The sequence below is a fragment of the Scleropages formosus genome, chromosome 5 (genome assembly GCF_900964775.1).
Source record: "Scleropages formosus chromosome 5, fSclFor1.1, whole genome shotgun sequence".
In the NCBI taxonomy this organism is placed as follows: Eukaryota; Metazoa; Chordata; class Actinopteri; order Osteoglossiformes; family Osteoglossidae; genus Scleropages; species Scleropages formosus.
In genome coordinates this window covers 1,941,988-1,966,344 of record NC_041810.1, presented here as the reverse complement: position 1 = coordinate 1,966,344, position 24,357 = coordinate 1,941,988, and the positions used below count along the sequence as shown (strand labels likewise).

At 46.7% G+C, this 24,357-nt stretch overlaps 2 protein-coding genes across 4 annotated transcripts in view; one reads left to right on the top strand and one right to left on the bottom strand.

The window, feature by feature from the left end:
* cdk17 (cyclin dependent kinase 17) overlaps nt 1-2,609 on the top strand; it is a 56,183-nt gene extending 53,574 nt beyond the window's left edge. For both annotated transcript variants that reach the window (XM_029252286.1, XM_029252288.1), the window contains one exon: nt 92-2,609. In XM_029252286.1, coding sequence (XP_029108119.1) covers nt 92-129 — 38 coding nt within the window. In that variant the 3' untranslated portion in view covers nt 130-2,609. The remainder of the gene's footprint in view (nt 1-91) is intronic.
* Nucleotides 2,610-3,293: 684 nt separating this feature from the next.
* On the bottom strand, nt 3,294-20,137 carry elk3 (ETS transcription factor ELK3). Of its 2 annotated transcripts, none has more exons than XM_018739549.2 (5): nt 19,788-20,137; nt 11,740-11,948; nt 9,684-10,460; nt 7,953-8,078; nt 3,294-4,061 (listed from the first exon to the last, which is right to left on the bottom strand). In XM_018739549.2, exons 2-5 carry the CDS (start codon nt 11,944-11,946, stop codon nt 3,963-3,965), a joined length of 1,209 nt encoding a protein of 402 aa, XP_018595065.1. In that variant the 5' UTR covers nt 11,947-11,948; nt 19,788-20,137; the 3' UTR covers nt 3,294-3,962. The 2 variants fall into 2 exon arrangements, with proteins under 2 accessions (XP_018595065.1, XP_018595066.1); XM_018739550.2 differs by having other exon boundaries at nt 3,295-4,061; nt 7,953-8,075.
* Between the last annotated feature and the right edge of the window lie 4,220 nt (nt 20,138-24,357).

Genomic DNA, 24,357 nt, shown 5'->3' with positions numbered 1-24,357 from the left:
TGTGTCTGGCCTCCGATGTCCTCTCCAGAGGACACGTGGGTAACTCCTCCTCCTTCTCCTCTTCCTCCTCCTCCTCCTCGTCTCTCTCCAGGAAACAGCAAGAACAGAAGACAGAGCATGCTCTTCTAGACCTGGATGTGCTGCACGGAATGAGGACGTGGATGGTTTTCTTCTCTGTTGTATGGACTGACCCACCAGGTCCACGGTGGGGTGGAGGGGGGTGAGCCCCCCCTTCCCCTGTGCGTGGCCCCCAACCCCAGGGACAGACCCCCTTTGTCCTGCTGCTGCAGGACCGTGTGGACCAGAGCACAATGACTCTAGGCGTTAATTTATTGGGGACACACACCCTGTGCTGCTAAACTACTGTCTGTTTAACAAGCTGTGTTGTCACGTGACATCGCTCGGTTGCCCACGGCAACGCACCGGTCGCAAACCGTTGTTTCATCGATGGTGTTTTTGCTGTTATCTCAGTGTCGAGAATGGTTCTGGTGTCCCTGCCGAAATTCCCCGTGCGGCTAACCCCCAGCTGTCCCGCATCGCAGCCTTGTTTCTGGAGTCTTTTTCGGCTTTATTTATTTTGTTATAGTTTTCTTATTTTTCCCTTTGCTTTATCCTGCAATTGTGCAGCTGATATTTTGTGGACCGAGCACTGCATTCAGAGCCCACCTACAGTGACAGCTGTCTTTGGCCCAGATATGGACAGTGCCTGCAGATGTTGTTGCCGTGGTAATGGTGCTGTGCAGTCACTCTCGCATGACTCTGCCCCTCACCTTTTCTCTTGTGCATATTAAAGAAAAGGAGAAAAAAAAAAAAAGTTAAAAACTTGCTCTTTGGCCAGGGAGTGTCCCTGCTGCCTCTAGGGGACCCTGATGAGGACCACCTGCTGAAGGCGGCGGATTCTGACAGAGAACCACGAAGGAGCGAGGACCACACCCTCGGGGCTTTGCAATCCAATGCATTTCAAGTTTGTGGTCACCGTTGCCACGGCGCTGGGTGAAAACACTGGATCCCTCCTAACTGTGGGCATTACCCAGCGGCTCCTCGCGCGGGAGCCCAGCAAGACATTTCACAGACGAGCGGCGTCAAACAGCCCGCGTGGCGTCTTTCACTCCTGCTCCAGCTTTGAATAGTGCGTCTCCTCCTGACCACACCGCTCTCCCTGGGAGGACCGCCCACTTCGGAGCTCTTCCTCCCCACCCCTCCTCTTCGCCCACATGTGAATACGAACACCTCTCTTCTCTGCTACTGTGCTAATGTGGTTTTTGTGTGTGTTTAGACAGGTGTGTGTGTGTTGGGTTGTTAGCCCCTTCCTGTCTAGTTTAGTGCATCTTCAGTGACTGTCAATGGGCTTCTTTTTGCGGGCGGTCGACCTGGTGGCCGGTCGTCAGGGGCTTTTGGGTGCAAAAACATGGACTTCTCATCATGGAACGAAAAGAAACAATAGTTTATTTAACAGTGTTAAAACAAATTTTTTGTGTCACCTCTTAACTTTATTTGTGAGTAACTGTGTATTCGGCGCATGTTCAGGGCCACATTTAACGTCTAAACGTGCGGAAACCATTTGCATTGGACCACTACTCTTCTTTTTCCTGGGTTTATGCACAATGATGAAGAGTTTTGGATTGAAAGTTGACTTAACAGGTCGCTGTGTTGCTAACAACTGCCAGTAATCCATTAATATAGTAGTAATACTGTATTCTTCTTTTCCCCCTTGAGTAAGAGGATGGTTGATTGTCTGTGGGAGTGTGTGAAGGGCAGCAGCGAACGCATGGAACGCCTTCTCTCCCTGTCAGCCCCATGGTGAACCGCCGGTGAACTGCTATGACCGTGTAACACTTTTTACTGGAGTTATTTATTTCTCATAACTATGAAGTAAATTTAGTCAGTTTCATACAGACTTGCTGAGCTCATCCGTTGTGGTCTCTCATTTCTAACGGGGTTGGACCGAGGAACTCCAGGGGACTCTGCTTCTACCGCTTAAGCGGCACCGAAGTTCTGTGAGCTGCAGGAAGGAGATGAAGTTGTGTTGCCTCCTGAGGACTGGAGGCCTGGCTTGCGGTTGTACATCTCAACTGGGGTCACTTTCCTGCTCAACACTACATACATTTTACCTTCATTCATGTACGCAGCTGGGTACTTGTTACTGTATCGATTCAGGGTCAGTTCCCTGCTCGAGGGCACTGCAGAAGGATGTGCATTTGGGACCTGGAACCTTCAGTGTGCAACGGTTGCAGCTCTGACCACTCCACCCCCCCTTATGTGCATCCTTCCATCACACATTTTCCATACTTGATGATGTTAAAAGTAGGAAACAACTCCACACATGCGCACATACACCACACAGGTAATGAATCGAGGTGCATCTTATAAATGCTGACTGATATCTGACCTGGATTTGTCCAGAAAAATGTGCAGCTGCATGAAGTGATGAAAGATATCATCATATGCAAGTTTTTTTTTTTTGGATAATAAGAACAGCATGGCTTGGCTGACAGAACTGGCACAGCCATCATCGTTATTGGGACGTTGTGCGCGTCCTTGAGAAGAAGGCGGAGCTTCTGGTCAACAGCAGGACACACCACTCGGCACAACAGTGCGCAGCCGTTGAACACAGTAAGGAGGAGAAGCCAGAAAAGGTGACTGACTAACAGGTAAAAGTGGCTTTGAGTTAAGAACAAAATGAGTTACAAACGGTCCCTTATCTCAGCTGTGTAAGTTGTGTAGTCACTGTGCTGGGAGCCAGTTGTAAACCTTCTAGAAGTGTGGAAATGAGCTGAAAGGCTAATGTGTTCAATGAGGCTGGTGTCAATTTCAGAATCTGTATTGAAATCAAGGCAGTGACTGTTACTGCGAGGACAGTGAGCATTGGGAGGGAAAGAGTTAATTATTCCCTGTCTGGAATTGACCTCTGGCACCTTCTAGAAAGGTCTCGATGACCCACGTTTCTTCACAAGGATGTTAAGCACTCCTGAGCAAGGTGGCCATGTTTGGTGTACATGTAAAATAAAAGTAGCCTGATATTAAATGGGAGCATTCGGTTTCACAGAAACCCTCAGCGAGCACAACAGCGCAGCATTCAATGCTTTGTGTTTATTTAAAAGGCATAGTTCCTAAACTCTTAGAAAGCACAAATATAAAATTAATATGAGAATACATTTGTATCAATTCCTTTATGAAAAAATAATTAAAAGCTATTACAAAGCCTTTTTAACGTATTGGAATTTCGTCTTTGAAAGAAGGTCTCCCCCCCTCCCCCCCCCCCAATAAAGCTAGAAAATAATACATTTACATAATCCATACAATAAGAAGGCACAGCCGGCACTAAGTGTGAAGCACAGTGCATACAATACAATACCATTCATTACAATACAACACAAAACATGGATAGAACAGAACGAGATTCACAGCCTCCAAGAGAAATTATAACGATGGGGGGAAAAAAAAAAGGAAAGAAAAAACGAGCAACCCCCCTTCTTACCTGCACGCTGCGAAGCGTACGTACGAAACGAAAGTCTGACTGCAAATACTGACTGGATCTTCGGAATCACTAGTGTCCTAATGAGAAGACAGTCGTGGAAATTAAATGGGACGAGACTGTATTCCAGCCGGCTTCACGCACTTGAAATGTTTGAGTCTTTGGTTCCTTGGGTGTCAATGTCAGTGCGCTGCGGCGTGTGTGTGTGAGTGAGAGAGAGAGAGAGAGAGTGAGCTCTGATCACCCTGATGAGGGGTGTCTCATTAAAGGAAGTTACACTGATAAAAGCAAAGTTTACAAAAATAATTACTTGCAGGAAAGGAAAAAGGCCTCACTGTACATGGTCTTACTGCGGTTCTGGGTTCAACAGCAGCAGTTACGATGTCCGCATGGTGCTAGGATGAGGAGTGCGATGAGTGGACTGATGGTGGTGGTGCCGATGTTGGTGGATGGTGTCTTCGGGGTGGGGTGAGTCTGTGGGCTTGGATCAGGACTTCTGGGCGCTGGAGGACAGCAGCAGGGGCGAGGAGGTGCCGTCCAGGTTGGGGATGGGGACCGGGATGTGTCCGTTGAGAAGGGTGGGGAACTGCAGGTGGGGACACAGCACCAGGCACCGATTCACTAAGTATTTACACACATTGAATGTACGTATATTCATTCATATCACTTTTTTTTTTTCTTTTTTTGCAAAGTGACTGTTAAGCTACTTACACTGATTTACCCATTTCTATAGCTAAGTGATTTTTACTGTATCTATTCAGGGGTAAGTACCTTGATCATGGGTAAGGTGGTGGTTATGACTACTGCACCACCTACTGCCCCCAGGCAACACACGCAAGAGGGCCCAGAAGGTATGTGAGGAACTTTTGTACTGTGTTCATTTTACATGGATCACTGTATATTATGGTATCTGTACACTTAAAAACTATATGGAATAATAGCAATATTAGCTGATGAAAGACCTGTGAACCCTCCCAGTCCCTGTTCCTAAACCACCAAAAATCCCCAGATTAGCACAGTGGGGGGTAAGGGGGATAGGTGGGGGTCAGCTGGCCGCAGACCCCCAGCGTCTGTTTCCTCCTGCTGCTGCGTTAGGAGTTTCCGCTCTTCCTTCGCCTTCCGCCTTTTCTCTCAAACACCTCTGCAAATGTGCGCCTTCCTTCTAAAGACTTTCAGCACTTCTATGTCTCCATCACTTCACATTTGTGTCATTTATTATTATTATTATTATTATTATTATTATTATTACTTAGTGCCCTAACTGAATCGTATCCCTTACGAGGGACGAGGCCGGACTCAAGGGCGGTAAACAAGAGGACATGAGCTTCCTGCATGCAGGTAAAACGCACCGTTCAAACCGCTGGCCTCAGCTGAACAGTCCGCTCTACTGCACCAACACTGCTACTCATCCCATGTTGCTTTTTCATGACACACACACACGTGTTTTTCTACGAATACATCAGTACAGTGAAGATGAGTCGTCTGCTGCTACTTCACACCGAACCGACTCCCCCCAGGGTGTCCGTTGCCGTTTTTGCCCGTCATTCACCGACTGTGATGCAGCAAGTGCTTCTGGGAAAGCACGGTCAGGCGCCGGTATCACCAGCTCCAGCACAGGAAGTGCCCCCCCTCCACCCCCCACTGCCTGAGCCACAGAGGAAACATCTGTAGTTTATTTCCACACAGAGGCAGCCCTGGAGAAGGCGGTGTGAGGAGAGCGAGGCCCCTCTCCCCCCCTCCCCTGCACGAGGCCAAATCCTGGACGCACAATAAATACACACACACACACACACACACACACACACACACACACACACCTCTCAGCAGTAAACAGGATAAACAGTAAATAAGAACCAGACCCCATGCAGGCAAGTTCAGCACAGACTCCTCCTACTCAGTCTATCGCATGTTCCAATCCCTCCTCCTGCGACCCATTACAGAGCCATCAGGCCTCAGACAACAAGGTGCAAAACCAGCTTTTCCCTCCAGCATCTGAGGTGTCCATCACAGTCTGGTCACTTAGTGTGTAGCCAACAGTACAATATTTATTAATGTGTAACCAAGTACACCTTTCCCTCTCTGTGCCCCTATTGGATATATGTATATATACATGTATATGCACACACACATCACTGTTAGTAACTATGTGTAGTATCTTGGTGTTGCTTTTCACCCAGGTCACGTGACCCGGTACCCCACATGACACAGTTTGCCCACCTCGGTTTTTACAGGTCCTGTTTAAGGTTTGTGTGCCCCCGCTTTTCCACAGGAAACCTGTGGTAATGGTGGGGGGTGGGGGGGGCCGCTATTGTTCTCGCCAGGGAGGGGCTGGCAGCCGACAGGAAGGAATGGGATTCCGCTTTGGTTGCTATGGCAACGAAACAGTTTCCTGTTGTCCGTTCCACAGCCCCCCACCCCATCAGGCTGAAGGACGGTGAACCGAAAACAAGATCCAGGAGGCCGGAGGTCAAGGGCGGCATAGCAGAAATGAGGAGGAGCCTTTTGCCACCCCCCACTCCCCAGACACCTCCCCAGGGCTTAGACAGGAAGGATCCACAGGATGGTCCCCTCCCCCCAACCCTGAAGAGTCTGCTCTGCAGCCTGGGCAGAGGCACCAATGCTTTCTTAGTGCCTGTTACTCCAGAACCTTCTGTCCCTGTCCTGGTGCTTCTATATCCACAACCTTTTCCAGCTGAACCCCTAACCTGTTTCTGATCCAACAATCCACAAAACTGCTGCACCTCTACAGTTCCAGTTCCAGCACCAGAACCCAAGAAGGCAAGTTCATCACAGACCCCTCCCACCCAGTGCATCATATGTTCCAATCCCTCCTCCTGGGAAGCAAAACAGAGCCATCAGAACTGAGACAACAAGGTGCAAAACCAGCTTTTTCCCCCAGCAATGTCCCCCATCAACCCCTGAGTTGCCCATCATAGTCCATATCCACATCTCCACACCTGAGGGGCTGTTAATATTACACTGTTAACATCCAGTTATAAACTAACAGAACACAACTAGAATTTTACACCAGTACCACAGTACTGTATATATCTTACTAATATATTCATTAAAGTGTCCCCTACTATTTTGTTTAATTTTTATGCTGTTTGCACCTCTATGCTCATATTACTTGTCTACAAGTAACTATTTGTTTACCTAATGCAAACAGGTTTACAAAGAGGACATGAACCTGCCCCTTTGTGGTTAAGACACTGGTTATCAATGTCAAATCAATGTTTCCTCCAGCTATACTTAGAAAGACAGATGGAACCTGATGGAGGTGGGTGGAGCTACCCAGGATCAGAAGGGTAGATCACATGTAACCTTTTCCCAAAACTGCCCTGTTCTTCACGCTCATTTACACCGTGCAAAAATGTCCAGATCCTTGGAGAAGGTAGATGAAACAGGCTTTAAAAATGCAAATAAATGATAATCACCCCGAGTACACTGACCCCCCCTCCCCCAATGTTATGAACATTCCAGACATTTACAAAGATATGAAAAATTTCCTCTTTATTTGTATTGGCATTTCTTCCACACCTATAGTTTGTCAAATTTGTCTGCAGTGAAAGCCAAGTGCATTTCCATATCCAGCCATTAGGTGGCAGTAAAATGCACTCAAACAGAATAGACAGTACAGGTGTGCAGGGCCATCTTTATTCACCTCATTTCCACGCTGTTTACAGCTTGTATCTAGTGTTTTGAGTGTTTCTAATCAATCACAAAATGAGGAACGCACATGTTTATGGAATGAATCTGAAAAATCAGCAGTAAGTAGGAATATGTCAAGACCATTTTTTTTCCAGATATTTTGATGTTCATTTTAATATACCTCCAAGTTAATAAAATGTTAAAAACATTAATTGTTACAAAAGTATTTTATCCACTACAGCTACACCCACACCCAAGGTCTTTACATACCCAGTCAATAAATCAAAGGTCATCTGTTTTTATTACCTTTTAATTGTGTTGAGCGGCCCAGAGCTGATGACCATCACCCGTTTATCTGCTGAATGGGCTGTTGTGAAGATCTTTTTTTTCCCTCCTCTTCAATTTCTAGTAGTTTCAAGTTCATTTTTAAAAAAAATCACCTTGCAGTGTTGTTGTCTCATGTCCCGGGTTTGCCCTGCCTCATGTCCCATGTTTCCAAGATACAGACCACAGTAACCTTGTACTGGACCACTGGATATTGATAATGTCTGGATGGAAGAGTTTACAGCATTTTTTTCCCAATTTATTACACCCTTGTCTGAGGTTTTTGCAGAAGCTATTAATAAAGTGGAAGAATGTCTATTTTATTCAGCCTTTATTGATTTTAACTCTGTGGTAAAAGGGAGTTTGCAGTTGCAAACAAATCAAGTTATGAACAGAATTTTGGTCCCAACTGTGTTTTTACTATGCTGTATTTGAGAGCCAGTGTACTTGTTTATTAAAATTCCATCTCTCTCCTCTCCCTTTCTTCAGCCGGCGGGCTTACCTGGAACAGGGAGCCATGGCCCTGCAGCCGGGCAGGACTAAGGGGGGCCACCGGACTCAAGCTGCTCCAGAAGTGAATGCTGGACAGCAAGGGGCTTGGCGTCAGCAGAAGCCCTGAGGGAGTCTGCTGGGGGGAGATGTGTGGGGAGATGTCACAGGACACATCAGTCTTGGATGAGGCGAGTCACTTCAGTCTCTAACACAGTGCAAATTTTACCCTATTTACAGTTTCGTGTGACAATGTGATGCGTGGGTTAACAGCCCTGCTGCTCCATAGTGCCCCCTGAAGGTAAGGCCGGGGAGGAGCACATGAATGATGCCCCTCCCCCACAGCTGCCACCTACGCGAAGCGCACTCGTGTTTTTGTGTTCACGGTGTGCAGCATTAAGAGCATATGGTTTCATTTATGGATTTCCCCTCTTGCCTGGGGGGGATTTGGGAGTCCTTCACTTTGCATTGAGGAGAGAGAGTTCAAAAGGACTCAGCAGAGAACGTATGAAAATCTTAAATTTCACTTGGCTTTGTGTGCATGATAGTGTCCTCACCAGCAGTTACGTATATCTTATCTGTTTTATTTTAAGAAATATTTTTACATATCTAAAAGTAAATTATTCATTGCTTAGTTACTGGGATTCAACTGAAATGTATCTATGCTAAAATCCACAATGATTTAACTTACTGCTTTAATCAAAGGGGTTAATTTAGGATATTGTACCTAGGTTATAGTCAGATTTCTGTGTTTTTTTTTTTTTTTTGGCTAAGTTCAGTTAAAATTCATGTTTCACAAGGAATTGTGGTTTCAACTTTGCTCAGTGCAGCCTGGAACCTCTAAGAACACTAAGACTATTTATTGGGACGGCCAAAATTCTGGCAAAACCTCCAGAGGCACCCGTCATGCGAGTTACATGCATGACGCCTGGCGACTGTCGCTGAAGTTCACACTCATCCTATGAAATGAGACTATGCTATAATCTGCTGCACCGAACAGGTTCCTGCAATGAGGCTGGCAGAAGTACGTCACACAGTCTCCTGGACAGAAGGATGAATGTATAAAAAGAGTAATAAAAATGTGTTAAGATGAAATGTGCAGCTGCTGTCCTCCCATAACACTGATGCTGTACATATTTCATACTTGCTGCAATGACATCATCCTCTCAGACATGTTCAAGGTCAATGATATGAGGCCTGCTGCTTCTCACACATACTGTGGTACACAGAGCATGACAATACTGTTTGTGCCACATTAGTAATTAATATATTAATTAATAATGACCATTTAAATCATTTAGAGGCTCAAGTATCAAGGGCCAGTTCATTTTTATTTTATACTTTGTTTCATTAGCTTTTTTGTTTTTGATGCTTTTGGTTGTTGCTCCTCCCTGTGTGTGTGTGTGTGTGTGTGTACACCCTACTGTAAAGACCAGTATTGCCTTTCATTATTTATATTGCAGCCATTATTTATGCAATGATGACTGAGCTCAATGGTTTACACTTTACACGTATTATAGATGTGAATGCAACTGTTGACATATTGCATATTCAGGTTATTATTTGTATGCTTTCTGCTGGAATGGTTTTTTTTTTTTTTTTTAAAAAAAAAAAAAAATTCTGGGAACTGAGCGGCTGCAGGACCCAGGGCACACAAGGACTATCTGTTTCCTCAGCTGTACTACGGTACATGCAGGCTGCACTCGGCACTGAGGAGGACAGCTGAGTCGGTGCAGGAGCCCACCTGTGCAGTGAAGAAGGCTGGGGTCAGTGAACCGGAGGGAAGCGCCGGGCTGTTCAGGGCGATGGAGCCGATGTCGCTGCCGGACAGTAGCAGGGAAGGCGCTGAGATCTCCAGGCCCTTGGGCTTCTTGGCTTTGGACGGGAGTCCGTTGCTGCTGCCCCTCTTCTCGGCAGACAGCGGGCCGCGCTCTCTGTGGCCCGCCGACAGGTTCAGGGGCTGAGCTGCCTGCTCTGGGTCCTCCGCATCTGGTTCGGGGCTCCGCCCCTCCCGGGGCAGTAAGACGGGGCTGAGGGAAGGGGAGGTTGAGTGCGATGAGGAGAGCTGCGGAGACAGGGCGGGGCTGGAGGTCAGGAAGGCCTCCACGGAAGAGGAGGAGGGTGGCGACGAGGGCAAGGACACCACCGCTGATGCCCCGCCCTTCTCGGCACGGTTGGCCACAAAGCGGATGACTGTGCGCGCCTCGTCCTGTCGCTCGGACCGTGGCTCAACCTTGACGGCGCGCAGCAGCCCCGGCTGGTTCTGCAGGGAGTTGATGGTGAAGGAGGAGTAGAGGCCCGAATGGAGGTAGTCGCTACGGCAGGCGGCGCCTCGCAGGGCGGAAAGGGACATCTTCGGGGAGTCGTCCTCACCCTCGGGCCCCAGCTGTTCTGCCTCCTGAAGCATGGCCCCGCCTCCATCCCGGCCCATCTCCACTGCCTGAGGGTCCAGCTTCAGGATCTCCGGGAAGGAGACAAACTTGTACACAAACTTCTGCCCAATGACTTTCTTGATGATGTTCTGTAAACAAGTTGGGGAGCAGATGACTAATTAATATTAGTCAGCATATTAATCCCATGTTGAACATGATCACCTTGTAACAAATCTGATTAATTGTTATTTGAGCCATATTATTACTTGATCTCATTTATTCTAATATCCAATTATCATGACTGTGATGTGACATCCCCATACGTTGTCTCAATCCACCTTGCCAATGTTTTGTGTATTCAAATGTTAATTTAGTATTAATTAACAGTAAGCGGATTAATGGCTGTGCATTAATGGATAAATAACTAGCATATTGATCATTACATAGCAGTGTTAAATCACAAATTAAGCCTCAAACCACTGTTAGCGTGTTAACCATTAATCGATAAAACCTAATTTCTTGTAAACAGTAAATGTGTAAACGATTAATATGCATCAACTAATTGACTGTTAACAATGCCCTTTCAAACAGTTACCCTGTAACAAATGTCACTGCATCCTATTTGATCTCTATTATCAGTATTATTATTAGATCCTATTGGTTACATATGAGTGCTACACAAAGATGCTTCCTTTGTCTGAATCTACCTACATGAGGCACAAGCTATGAATACATTCTGTACAATAATACTCCAGTCTTATAGAGACTCCGGACTCCCCAGGGCAGACCGGGTTCGATGGGACACCTGAACATACCGTGGGTGTTAAAGATCAGCGCCAGCATTGGCTCACCTTGTGCTTTATATGAAAGTGACCTTTTCGTAAGAAGAAAGGACCCCTTCCTGTGCACTACTGCCTGTCAATGTTAGTTACACGTTTTCCGGCACGACTTGTTTTTCCTGTCCAACGTACCGCAGAGCTAAGCAAATAAGCGCAACCGCCAGCTGGGTGTGGCTCTGTGTTGCCCTTATTTGCCATCTGTCGTACAACACGTACGACATTTGTGTTGTGACTCCCTGTGTTTCGCTCCATGTGTTGACTACTTGTTGCCAGTTATGACTTATCATAAATTATGCAGCAATTCACCCTGTCGCGGTTCAAGCACCGACTGACCCCTCTGTAATTCGTGCAGCCACTCGCCTTATGATCTTGCCGCAGATAATTGTCGAGTCCCCGTGCGATGGTTAACGCACGGAGTCGCATCATTGTTGCTTGTGCCTTAATCCCTCACGGCCCATTTCACAGCCTGATTCGGCCGCTCACATTGAATGCATTAACCTGTGATGTCCTTATCGTGTTCCAAATTCTGCTCTGATGACCTGCGCCATCGCCGATTCCATAACTCATGTCCTAATTCACTCACACGCACCTTGTCGTAGTAGTAGCGCAGGGCACGGCTGAGCTTGTCATAGTTCATGTTGGTCTTGTTCTTGCGCAGGCCCCACAGCTTGGCCACCTCCTCGGACTTGAGCAGTTTGAACTCGCCATCGTTGGAGGTCCAGCAGATCAGGTGCTTGTGGTTCTGATCCAGGAGCAGCTGCAGCAGGAACTGCCATAGTGTGATCGCGCTTTCCATCCCTGTGACAAGAGCAATCGCACCATCAGTGTTGGCGGAAGGCCATCATGATCCTCATCGTCATCAACATCGCCTCGAGCACCGCTCTGTCCAGCATCTTAAAGAGGTACGATACGTCGGCATCTGACAACACCCATCAAGAGAAAACAATTATCAGAAATTCCCATTCAGTCACCGTACGAGCATTAATTTCTCTTGCGACCGAAACACAATTTACTCATTCATAAAATGCAGTTTTCTTGCGACTAAAATGCAAATTCAGTCAGAACTAAAATAGTTATTAAAATGCTATGACTACGTGTATGAAAAACGTGGAAAGATGTGAATGAAGTGCATCGGAACAGATACTGACTGATGCAGCGGTTGGACTGCAAGCAGTAAGGGAATGTGGGGGGCTGCACCACCTGGAGCTGGATGTAGACGGCCCCTAGTCACCCCAAAATATGGAAACAGCCATCAGACACATCTGTTCTGTGTTACATGTCAAACCAAAGACCCATGAAACCAAGCATCAAATATCCAAGTCCAGCTTTAGGACCGGCCAACAAATTTACGTTTATTCATTTAGATGATGCTTTTTTCCAAAGTGACTTACACTGTTAACCTACCTGCAGTTATTTACCCATCGGGGCAATTCTTTTGGGTAAGTATCTTGCTTAAGGGTACTAAAGCCAGAGGTGAGATTTGAACCTGCAGCCTTTGGGTCTAGAAGCAGCAGTTCTAACCACTCGGCTACCAGGTGTCCCAAATTAACTGACTTATGATATCATCAGGGTCCAGCACGAGATGTGACGCCTGCATGATCAACATTTGCGCACGAGATGCAGTTCTAACGCTGCACCGCAACATGAGGCATGAGGAGAAGGTCAACCTAATGAATCCTCACCTTGGACTGAAGTTTCGAGGTGTCCGGCGAGAAGCATTTTTGAGAGATTGAGACCGAGGAGCCAGGACTCCATTACCGTGAGCACATCATGCACTGCTGCTCTTTGGTCCTCAATGAAGACCTTTGCTTTGTGGAGCTCCCCAACTCACAACACTTTGGAAAACAGCCCGAACTTACAGAAGAGAGAGGGAAAGCTCAGGCACCAAGAGATCGAAGTCTTAAATTTATTTTTAGAAATGCATATCTGGTCAATAATGCCTACTAGTGGATCTTGGAATGATTTTGAGTCACGCGGAAAAGCACTCCTCCGTTTTAGGAGACATTAGGGCTTTTTGTTGGCCTTCTCCCGCACCCGGGCTCTGCGCACTGGGCCGAAGCCAGGAACAACAGAGGGATGCGACGCAGGCCCTCGGCACTGTCGACCCGCTGCTTTGGGACAAGGTGCTGGACCCATCAAGTATTACTATTGCCATTTGTAATTATTAGTCTTCACTTTGATTCCTCAAAAACATAATGTCACTGGTAGCGCTATGTGTTATACACTATAATTAGTAACTGCATTCATTGTGAGAGTTTTGCTTTAGCTCCAAGGCAAAACAGGAAGGATCCTTGTGGGCCCTGAACCAACAACCTTCTGATTCCAGTCCTTGCACTGTGTTCACTGTACAGTTCATTCTACTGATCAGACTGATAAAGGATATGGTATGGTGGTGGGGGGGTTTGGTCATGAGACTGACCGCACAATCCAGTGTGTCATGTACGTGATTTAATAAAATTGGGGGGAAAAAAAAAAAAAAAAGACACCAAGTCATGCTGGATGTCACTATAATGTGGATGGAAATTATACGAAATACACAGGGAACTACTTGCAATTTTTCTTTCCCCACTCAGCGAGACTGCTGCCCTCAATATGCAGCCGCTCCTGGAGGGACTGTTCCACACAATGTTTTTGCTTTACAGGCAGCAGGAGGAGTAGCGGTTACAGCTGAAACTTTGTACTCGAAGGACACCTGTTTGAACCCCACCACCTACTGTAGTACCCTTGGGCAAAGTAGTTACCTTGAGCTGCGAGTAAAAATGACCCTGCTGTAAAAGGCTAAATAACTGTAAATGTGATTACCACTTTAAGTAGCTTCTGGAAAAAGTGTGAGAAGAGTAAAACCCCGCGTCATCGGGTCACTCGTGGATGTGGGCGGAGGGGCCACGTACAGACGCACAGCTGCCCCTACGCTGACTGCTCTCCAGCATTGCACAATAATTGACGCTCTATTCTGTAGCGCCTTTAAAGGCACTGTCTTGCAGCACCGCTTGTGAGGCGGAGCAGAGGGGCCACCACATGCGCCACTGCTGGTAGCCAGAGGGGGTGTCTCAGATGTTCCACAGCTGCAGGACCTCCCCAAGCACAGGACCTGAGCCTTTCAGGATACAGTTCATAAAACCCCACAACGTGCCGTATTCTGTCATCCCACGCTGAAGTGCCGAGAAGATCACTAAGTGTGTGTGTGTGTGTGTGTGTGCGTGGTATAAAAATGCCAGTCAATGTCAAACACGGGCTGACATGAAAACCGCCCTTTGCGTTCACACTGCGCTGAGTTATAACCGCAATCCGTTGGGGATTTATGGACAAGGCCAAACCTTTTGGCCAAAGGGACCTGCGCAGCCTGTTCGTACAGAACCGCAGGACCCTCCTAGGATTCGAACCAACCACCGGACCTCCTCTACTCACCGCCAAGGTGTTGAGTATTAATCCTGCCACTACTGATTCATTATAAATTTCAAACCTTAATCCAAGTGGATTACAATGTTAGATGCAATACAGTAAACTTCTTAATCATTCATACGTCTGTAAAACAGAGCAATGTAACACACACACAGAATCACAGGGCTATTTACAATTACCACTCCACCGCCTGGTGCCTGTTCCCCGAATGCTGCGATGTGCCACCATACGGGTTCTAACGCCATTGGCTAAGGGTCTGTACCATTTTACTCTAGTAAATGATCACACGACCATGTCAACTTCTGCCCCTTTATGGGAAATCCTCGCACCAGGGGCTGCAGGCCACCCTGCCTTCCCTTCACACAGGAAGCTGGGACGCAGACAGCCCGGCTGAACCCAGGCACCCCTTTCACCGCACCTTCCGTTCCTGGTGAAAAACAAGCCTGTCATGTGACCGGTTTCCGAGCGGGGGTCACCCCCACGCACTCACTCACACACTCACCACTGCAGGGCTGCAAACTGAGAATGTTTTTGCAATGACAGAGAGCCTGCGGTGGGCCATCCGAGTCCAGAACCCACTAAAAACCGGAGCTGCCAGGGGCCTCCTTTACCCATCATGCCCTGCTTCCCCAACACTACAGGAAAAGGGGTGCAAATTCAAAGTGGAACGATGTCAACCTCCCCCCCCCCTTTTCCAAGAGAAGCAAAATATACCATTTCCTGTCAAAGCATCCTCTGAGTTCCACATGTGTGTGGAGAAACTATAAAACTGTCTAAATCAGGACTTCCTCCAATTCTGCGGCAAAGGGCGTCTTCCTGGGAAAGGCGATCCCCTGCTCAAAGGTGGGAATTCCTGCCGCGGGCAGCGATCGGAAGCCCGGCTGCCGCACTCCCTTCGAGCCGAGGGCTTCCTCCCCGCCTTTGTGCCGCTGTCACGCTCGGCAGCAAAACACCGCTTTTCCCAGACACGTCCCCAACACACGCAAAATCACCATCGTTTTTGAGGGGAAACACTTTGTTATGTCTGCCGCAGGCTTTTGTTAAATCTCGAATGAGGACACACGTCTGCGCATTCACACCCTTTTCTTGCTGTCCCCATGTTTCCGTGACCCAGTGCTCTTCGTGACACTAACATACATTTTTCAGAAATCTAATTCGGAATAACGGAAGAATCATACTATATCCAGAGAAACATAAAACAGTCTGTATATATGTTGAGGACTCCCCTAACCACCGAAAACAGTGATGTAAAGCAGTAAAGTCTCACACACACACACGGTCTGACACCGCTTGTCCCGAGTGGGATCAGGGCAAACCAGAGCCTAACGCAGCAGCACAGCGTGCAAGGCTGGAGGGGTAGGGGACACACCCAGGATGGGATGCCACTCCGTTGCGAGGCACCCCAAGCAGGACTCGAACCCCAGACCCGCCAGAGAGCAGGACCCGGCCGAGCCCGCTGCACTAAAGTCCTCGGTGAAAATACATTCCAGGCAATTCTGTCTGGTTTGGTGTTTTCAAAGATGCGTGTGTAAGATCTGTGTCAGATCTGTCTGCCGAGCGCTTACTACAAAACACACAAATCACACACCCACTTACCCTGGGAATACCCAGAGTTACTGTATTTGCTTTGCAGCATATATTTAGTCCTCTCTTCCTCTGGTGCAACTCGATCCGGGAGAATAATGACTCATTGTTTGAAGTGTGCAGGCCACGCACGCACGCACACACACAGACAGGGACATGGGGAGCCTCTCAAGTGCCTGCGTGCTGCGCTCTGCCGTTGGACATGCTGAGCTGTACTATAGCACCCTGACTGAAAAGAGAGACACCTCAAACGACAGACTGAGGGGGAAATAAAAAGGAAAAAAAAAGAAAAGAAAGCAGACTGCTCCACATGTGCTGTTCCAAAGAGCCACCCAAGGTCATTGCTGCCATCAGGCTCTGTAATGACTCCTCTCGCTGTCCACGTGCCATTGAGCTGACAGTACTGCTCTTTATTGACTTTAACACTCTCCATTTCTTAAGTCTTTTATACTTGTTTCAGTAATATTTATTTACTCCACTGCTGTTCCAGTGTCCTCCGTCTCTACTTTGTACTGTGTGCTGCAGTAGCCTCTGGATCAATACACTTTCTATACATCTGTCCATGTACTCATTATGTATTTTTGTACCTGCCCATGTATCTATGAATCTGTCCATACTGTATATTTATTTATTGCATCCTGTAGCTATCCATGTATCTATCGCTCTATTTATTGTGTACTGACAGTCGGAGACACAGGCGTTGTAAGCTGCAGCACCGGAACTCATCAAGTCAACTGGTGCTGACATAATCTGTCACGTTTTGAGCTGACCCAGAATGCAGTGCAGAAGAATGAGCGCTGCTCTGCAGCTTCACACACACACACAGAAACACATTTCCCCAGCAGCGGAACCACCAGGCTACCTCATATGGGGGGGGAAAAAATCCAAAGGGGAACTCCACATCGCACTGAAATCTTTACCTTCAACTGCAGAAGACAAATTGGCTGCAGGAAAGTGGGTGCAACGACTCCTGTCAGTATGAATTGGGATCGGATCACCGGGACTGTACCCGGCGTGGTATTTTGTTTCCCATCGCCCACCACGAGGACCGCTGAGGAGTGACACCACGGGGAAGATTGGATCCTTGCGCTTTCGCGCTGCTGTTAAACCCCTTAGGTACAGACGGATATAAAGTGCAATAAGGAGGCATTCAAACTGTTTTGCACAGAAACCGTGCAACAAATCGACAACTGTCACTTTTCCATCGGAGGCCCATCGGGTCAGACCTCCTTGACCTGGATCAGCAGCCAGGCAGCAGGTTGAAGGGGAAGAATCTGTGCAGTGAGTCAGAATAATTGCCCCACTCAGGGCTACTACAGCAAGACCCCCTGGCCGCGACCCAAACAGACTGGCACTGGGAGCAAACAGCTTTGGGTCGCCCTTCCAATCATATCCCGATAATGCGCTGACAACCAGGCCACATGCGGCTCTCCCTGCTTAACAGGTACACACTGTTACCTTGTTATCCCAAATTCATAACTCATGGCTGCTCACATGCCAAAAGGGCCCAAGGAATGTTTTCAAACACCTATCAGGTGAGGTTGTGTTTCTCTTGCTGTGGATGAGCAGGCAGAGGGACCGACAGGCTGAGCACTGATCAACGGAGGTGAGATCTACAGTGGTAACCAGGTTAGCCTCAATGTTTACCGCCCATGGTCCAACCTCCTTTGCTATATTAATTTATTCAGCTGATGCATTTTGTCCAGCTCTACTTGAATTAGCAGATGATCAGCTCTACAATGATTTATCTAGTTCTACAGCTGGTGGCACAGTGGTTACAGCTGCCTCCTTGAACCCAGAGGACCTTGGTTTGAATCTCAACTCATGCTGTTGTACCCTTGATCAAAGTACTTGCCCAGAACTGAAACTGTAAAAGTTACCCAGCTGTATAAAGAGGTAAATCAGTGGCTATTCACTGTAAGTTGCTTTGGAGAAAAGTGTCAGGTAATTGAATAAACAATTAAATTACAAGGAAGAGTTATCAGTGTATCAATTCAGAGTAAGTACCTCAATCAAGGTACGGCAGGAGTCGGAAATTTGAACCAGCAACCCTCCTGTTGCAGGAGTCGGAAATTTGAACCAGCAACCCTCCTGTTGTAAAAGGCAACGAGTCTAACCACTCTGCCCCCTGCTGGTTGTAAAAGGGAAGCCCACTCCCCAGTACAGCAACTCCACCCAGCGTGGGCCTCTGCTCTTCAGGCAGTGGGGATGTGACTCGTTCCCTTCGCAGCACAAACCCGTGCAGTGTTGAGGGAACGGAAACTCCTAATGAGATTAGTCTCTGTGTGCAGACATTACTTCGCCATGACTAAATGCGCTCTCTTCCTGCGAGCGCGCGCGCACGCGCCGCCAGTGGAAAATACGCGAGGCGCGGCGGCCCGAGTACCCCCACCACCTATAATAATAATAATAATAATAATAATAATAATAATAATAATAATAACAACAACAACAACAACAACAACAACAACAACAACAACAACGACTTTTACATACATTACTAGTGCACTGCTAATTATAGGACAACTTTATAACTGTAAATGTAGAAATGTCACCCAGCTTTAGTTTCTCAAAGCGCTAGTTCCTTCAATAAAAGAGTGTGCAATAACAAAATAATGATTAAAACAATTTTACGGTGCGAGTCCGCATTAAAAATTCTACGGAAATTATAGAGAACGAACTAGTTTAGCAGTAGCAGTGAGGATGCTGACAGCAGCGAGTGAAAAGAAATGATGATGGAGAACTTAGAAACGAACGGGAGCGCGCAACGTGTCACTCCAAAACGAAAGGTTACGGTCGTCTGGCACGCGCGCTATCGAGCCGGATTCAAAGGGGCTCCCTTATTTGTTATTTGTTTGTTTACTTTTAAAACGCACGCACGAGAGCGGCGCCAGCCCGCACTCCCCACCCGCTCGCAACCCAGGCCGAGCTCGGGCACACGCGGTGCGGCGAGCGCGTCCCCGGCCTGCAAAACTGAAGTTCCTTTGTTTGGCCTCGGTGAGTCATTCTCAAGATGCTGTCCGCTGCCAGCCGCGAGCCGGAAGCGCGCGCCAATTAGTCTCGCCGTTTCCAGACAAACCAGAAAGTCGGCGAGCGCCTCTTAAAGGGTCCGCCGCCCCTTTTCCAGCCTCTGCCCCGCCGTGGGCTCGGCGACAGAACTGAGTCAGCGCGCCCGTGTCACTGAGCTCGTTGAAAAAGAACCGAAACGGTGCCGCAGAGAGAGTTATTTCTGCTCTGCTCTGCTGAGTTTCATGTCGTCGGCCTCGGAACGGGTAACAAGGAAGGACGCGGCGGCGGAACACGTAGTACGAACATCATCATGATTATCATCATGTCCATGATTCACGTACTGATGCTACTTAATTTACTTAATAACTCCATAAAGTGTGGTAAACATCGGCGAAAAAAAGAGAGTAAGACCCCTTCTATCGGTGACACGGTCTCGTGTCGACTGGAAATACGCGGCGCCTTCACTTTTAGTAGTTCAATTTCAAGTCCATTTCGCTCACTGCTGTATCATATTTCCGAAATCATTTTCTGAGGCGAGCGTCACACTTTCTGTCGAAAAACACAGCACAAAAGAGCCAAGCGTAGACATGATGTTTGGAAAAGTTAGCCGCGGTGAAGAAAGGAAGCGCGTTATCCACGTACCCAGGCGTGAGACGTGCGGTTTTTCCCCTCGGTGACACTTTTAAAAAGCGTGTATTAAAATCCGCTCTGTTTCCATGCTGCTGACTGCCGCCCCGACTGCTCCGCTCGACTGTAATGGGATCCTGCGCGTTTTTTTTCCCTTCTTCTTCTTCAGAGCAGGAAGTTGGAGCAGGCAGACAGAGTGCCGGCTCACTTCCTCTCCCGCATTATTCCCCAGGCGCTCTGCCGTCTGTGTAAACAGCCTTTTCCTCCGCTCGTCTCCCTCTGGCCGCCGCTGTCCAGCATCGCCCCGCTGCAGCGCACATTCTAATATTGTAACTCGAACTACATGCAGAAAGGGGCTCCGGCTGACGTCACCGCCTTCCTGTCGAGCGCCGCTGGGAGGAGCTCGAGTTCCTTCCGCCGCGCGCGCGCGCTCGCGCGTCTCACACACACACAGGCGCGCAGGCGAGCGGTCGCCGTGTTGAGCGCGGCGCGTTCGTTCAAGCGTTTCGTTTGCCCCCCCGTCCGCATCATTGTAGTTGAACGCGTACAGAAATTAAACCCACAACTGTCACCGTTCCCTGCATCTTGGACGTCAATGGAATTGTTTATTCACGTTTGCTTTCGCCCCCGTTATTTCAGTTGCACGATTCATTTTACGTATAGCGTCTTATCATGCAAATATGTTCTGCGATACTTTGTCATGAGCTTGATGATCGGCAACCCCGTGAATGGACTTTGAGTGCACGATTGATTTATTCATTGCGTTTACAGTATTTATTATTTCCTTAAATCCCAACGTTGTCGGAGTTGACTTTCAAACTGGGGTGTTACGAAACTGCTTACACTTCTGTTCCCATGATTTTTTATAGCTGGCTGATCTTTTCTGCAGCAATTCCGGGTGAGTGAGGTATGGGCATCATGGGGAGTTTGAACCCAGGTCTTTGAAGGACAGCAGCTCTAATCACTACGCCCCCTGCTGCCCTTATTGCATTGACATTCTCCATGAGTTTCTGCAGCGACTGCTCATCTCTTGCACGATTCTTCACTCCAGGGTGTGTGGAGAACTCTGTATGATTTCTGAAATCACACCTCGCACACAAGCTTGAGTACAATTTTCCCCTTGTCACCTATAATGCAATACAGAAATGAGCTTAGAAATACTCTGAAATTTGCCAGAAATAGACTTATCGGAAGGCCCTACAAATTCAGGTATCGTTTCAATTTAATCTCTCGGAAAGTGGTCCAATAGCAGGTCTCGCAGCCTTTCATTTGAACCTCCCTTCTCACAGGTGACCTTAGCTGGGTCGGGGGAGTAGATCTTTTTAAAAACGTTCTGTTTGCATTCTACAGCTGCGCCCAACAGCTCGAGCAGCCGGACCCCATCCCCTACCGACGCCTCGCACCCGGGCGGAGCGGCACCCTGCACAACAATGGCCAACCTTCGGGAGGATCCTCAGGCCCTCTTCCTGGAGGGATATCCTCTTGCTGGCAGGAAACAGGAGCACTTACACATCTGAGGTCACATGATGAGGCCTAGTCCCACAACGCACACACACACTCATACATACTTTCAGAACAACAAAAAAAAAACAAACATGCAAACAGTGTAAAATGAACAAATAAATGTAAGTGAATAAATATTTTCCTTCAAACAGGTTGAAGGCAGCAATGTAGTTAAGGGTCACTGCATGTGGAGTGTGAGATTTGGGTTTAATCTTTGATATGAGCTGTCCTGGGCAGATCAGTCTCAATGTATTTTATTAGAATCAAAAAAGATAAAAATAATAATATGAACAAACCTAACAAGCATGCAGCTGTTGTACACTGGAGCGTCAACACGGATTTTTTTTCTGTGAAATTTGCAGCTCTAAAAATAGATCGTGAGGAAATTTGAGCAACTGAAGTTGCTTTGAAGAAAGCACAAAATTAAATTAGAGAATGTAAAATTTCAAACAACACTTTTGTACGTATTTAAACAATTTTATGTTGCTCACGAACCCTTTGCTAGATGTATGTTCTGAAGAACAACGACGCCCTCTTGTGGCATAAGTGGGCTTTGCGTAAAAAACGGAAAAGTCAGTAAATAATTTTTTGAAATATTTCGACCAAGAGTCTATCTATCTATCTATCTATCTATCTATCTATCTATCTATCTATCTATCTATCTGTCTGTCTGTCATGCTGTTTCCATTTTTATTCATAACTTAACTTTGTTTTCTTCGCTTCGGTTTAATATTGATCTGTTTGTGCTGTTTTTGTTAATATTTTAGACCTTAATAATGTTCGTTAAATTATGTTTGATAATTCAGTGAGCTTTCCATTTAAACCTTCCACCTTGTATAGTAGTGTAGTAAAGAGAACGTGTGTTTTCTTTTTTTTATATTAAAAACAGTTACTATCAAACAGAGAAACAGACGTTCCATTACTACAAAAACCCCACATGTTTTAATCGCTACTTTTATCCTTAAAAGGTAACTTCTAATTTTTTCTTTAGATTTAATAGTAGAAGAGTTGCTATTTTTCAAATTAACAGCAATATCCTTTGTACTCCAGGGTCATTCGGAATTTACACGTTTTTGCAGGACATTTCCAAGGACATCTTAGAAACGATGAGGTGGGAGTTTTGCATGTTTGGTGAAAAAAAGCCACAATTGAAATGAACGCAAATGATAACGGTAAATAAATCAAATTGAGAAGTAATAAAAAGAATGAAACACGAGAGGGCGCCAAAGATTAACAGCCCGCTATATCGTCCCGTGTGAACGGGTTTTCATGAATAAATAAATGAGTGATTTATAGTGATTAATATTACTAATTATAATATAATTATTAGTATTAGATGATCAGTTTTATTAATAAAACAGTGTTAAATAAATGGGAGCAGGTGATAGGGTTGTGGTCAGTGCTGTTGCCTTTGGCTCTGAGGGTCACAGGGTTGAATCCCAGTCCGCTGCTGCAGTACCCTTGATACAGTACAAATGACCCCGCTGTATAAAGGGTAAATTACTGTAAGTGCCTTAACTCTGTACGTTGCTTTGGATAAAAATGTGAAATAAATGTAAGTCATTTCAGAGTTCTATTTGTCTTTATAGGCTGGATCACTCTGTTACCCGTGGTTTCCTGGAGTGGGTTCACTCAGCACATCCTCTGCACAGGTTAAACTTTGTGCACGAGGACAGGTGATGTCCAGTAATAACTGAATGTCTCATCTGAGGAGTGAATACCTTTTTCTATAACTGCAATGGCTTGAATGCTGCTTTTTAGATCTTACCAGGTCGTTTGGTTTGGATCTTTCATTGTTCCTCAGTCACACTCGACAGGTGTTCCACAGGGCTCAGTACTTGGCTCATTTCTTACCCCATGTCTAGAAAAATTCTCTTGGTCCCTTGGTTCAGTAATTATCCACGGCTTCTCTATTCTATCCCCCAGCTGGCACTGACTCCAACGTGTCTCTCTGGCATGTCTACATGGATGATCAAGCTTCTGGTCATTGTGATGTCCCACCAGACTATCACAGCTCTGTCTTCTCTGTCCTTCCTCCCCTTGTCATCAAGTCTCTCTGGATGATTCAGAATACCATGGTACAACTTGAGTTTTGACCTGCCACAGCATTCCTATGCATCTCCCCTCCTTGTCTTTTTCCATTGGCTTCCCGTAGTTGCCTGTATAACAAGTTCAATCTGGTTACAACTTGCAAGACACTCACAGGATCTGCATGCCGATACCTACAGGAGCCGATCACTCCCTACACCCCCCACAAGAGCATTGTGCTCCTCCACCTCTGGCAGCTTTGTGATCCCTCTCACCGGGTATCCAAAATTAAAAGTCTGTCAGTTCTCAGTTTTGGCTTTATTGTGGTGGAATGAGCTCCCTCTTCCCCTCAGAGCTGCTGAATCCCTTTCAAAATTCAGTGAGCACCTCAAAACCTTTCTCTTCTGGACCCATATCCCCCCTCCCAAGCTCCTGGTAACCTCACCACCTACTACTTTGTGTCTCTCTTCCACTATTCATATGTCACTTTTACATGTAGCCACTGGAATATGTGTGCTATAACAATGGTGCTATTGAACACACAAGCAGCGCTTCAGTGATCCTGTGTCTGTATCTAAGCCCTCTCTCTGCTGTCGATATACGTTTGTTTTCTCTAGGTTGTATTTGCTATTAGAGATTTGAAATTTAAGGAAGGAAGTTCTGTAGGTCTCATATTTTTTTTCTCTTGAAGTACTTCTCATTACTGTGGAATGTATTTTCTTCCTCTCCCTCTTAATATTCACAGAACTTGTGTCGTAAATCCCTGGGGTGAACTCAGTAGAGATCGTCTCAAAATTGTCCTTCTGCTCACAGACATGGAAGACTGCACACAAGTGTAGAAGTTTCAGTCTCTTTAGCTCTTTTGTAAGACATGTAACTGGGTTGGCAGTAGCTTCATGACCAGAAAGTTTCTTTTAATCTCTGAAGGCAGAGTCACTTCTTTCATAATTCTCTTTAGCTGGATTGTTTGACGTGACAGACTGTAGCTGCTAAGGCTATAAATGAACTTTCTTCTCCTCATGCAGAGCTCCAATCGTACATTCGCTTGGAGAGG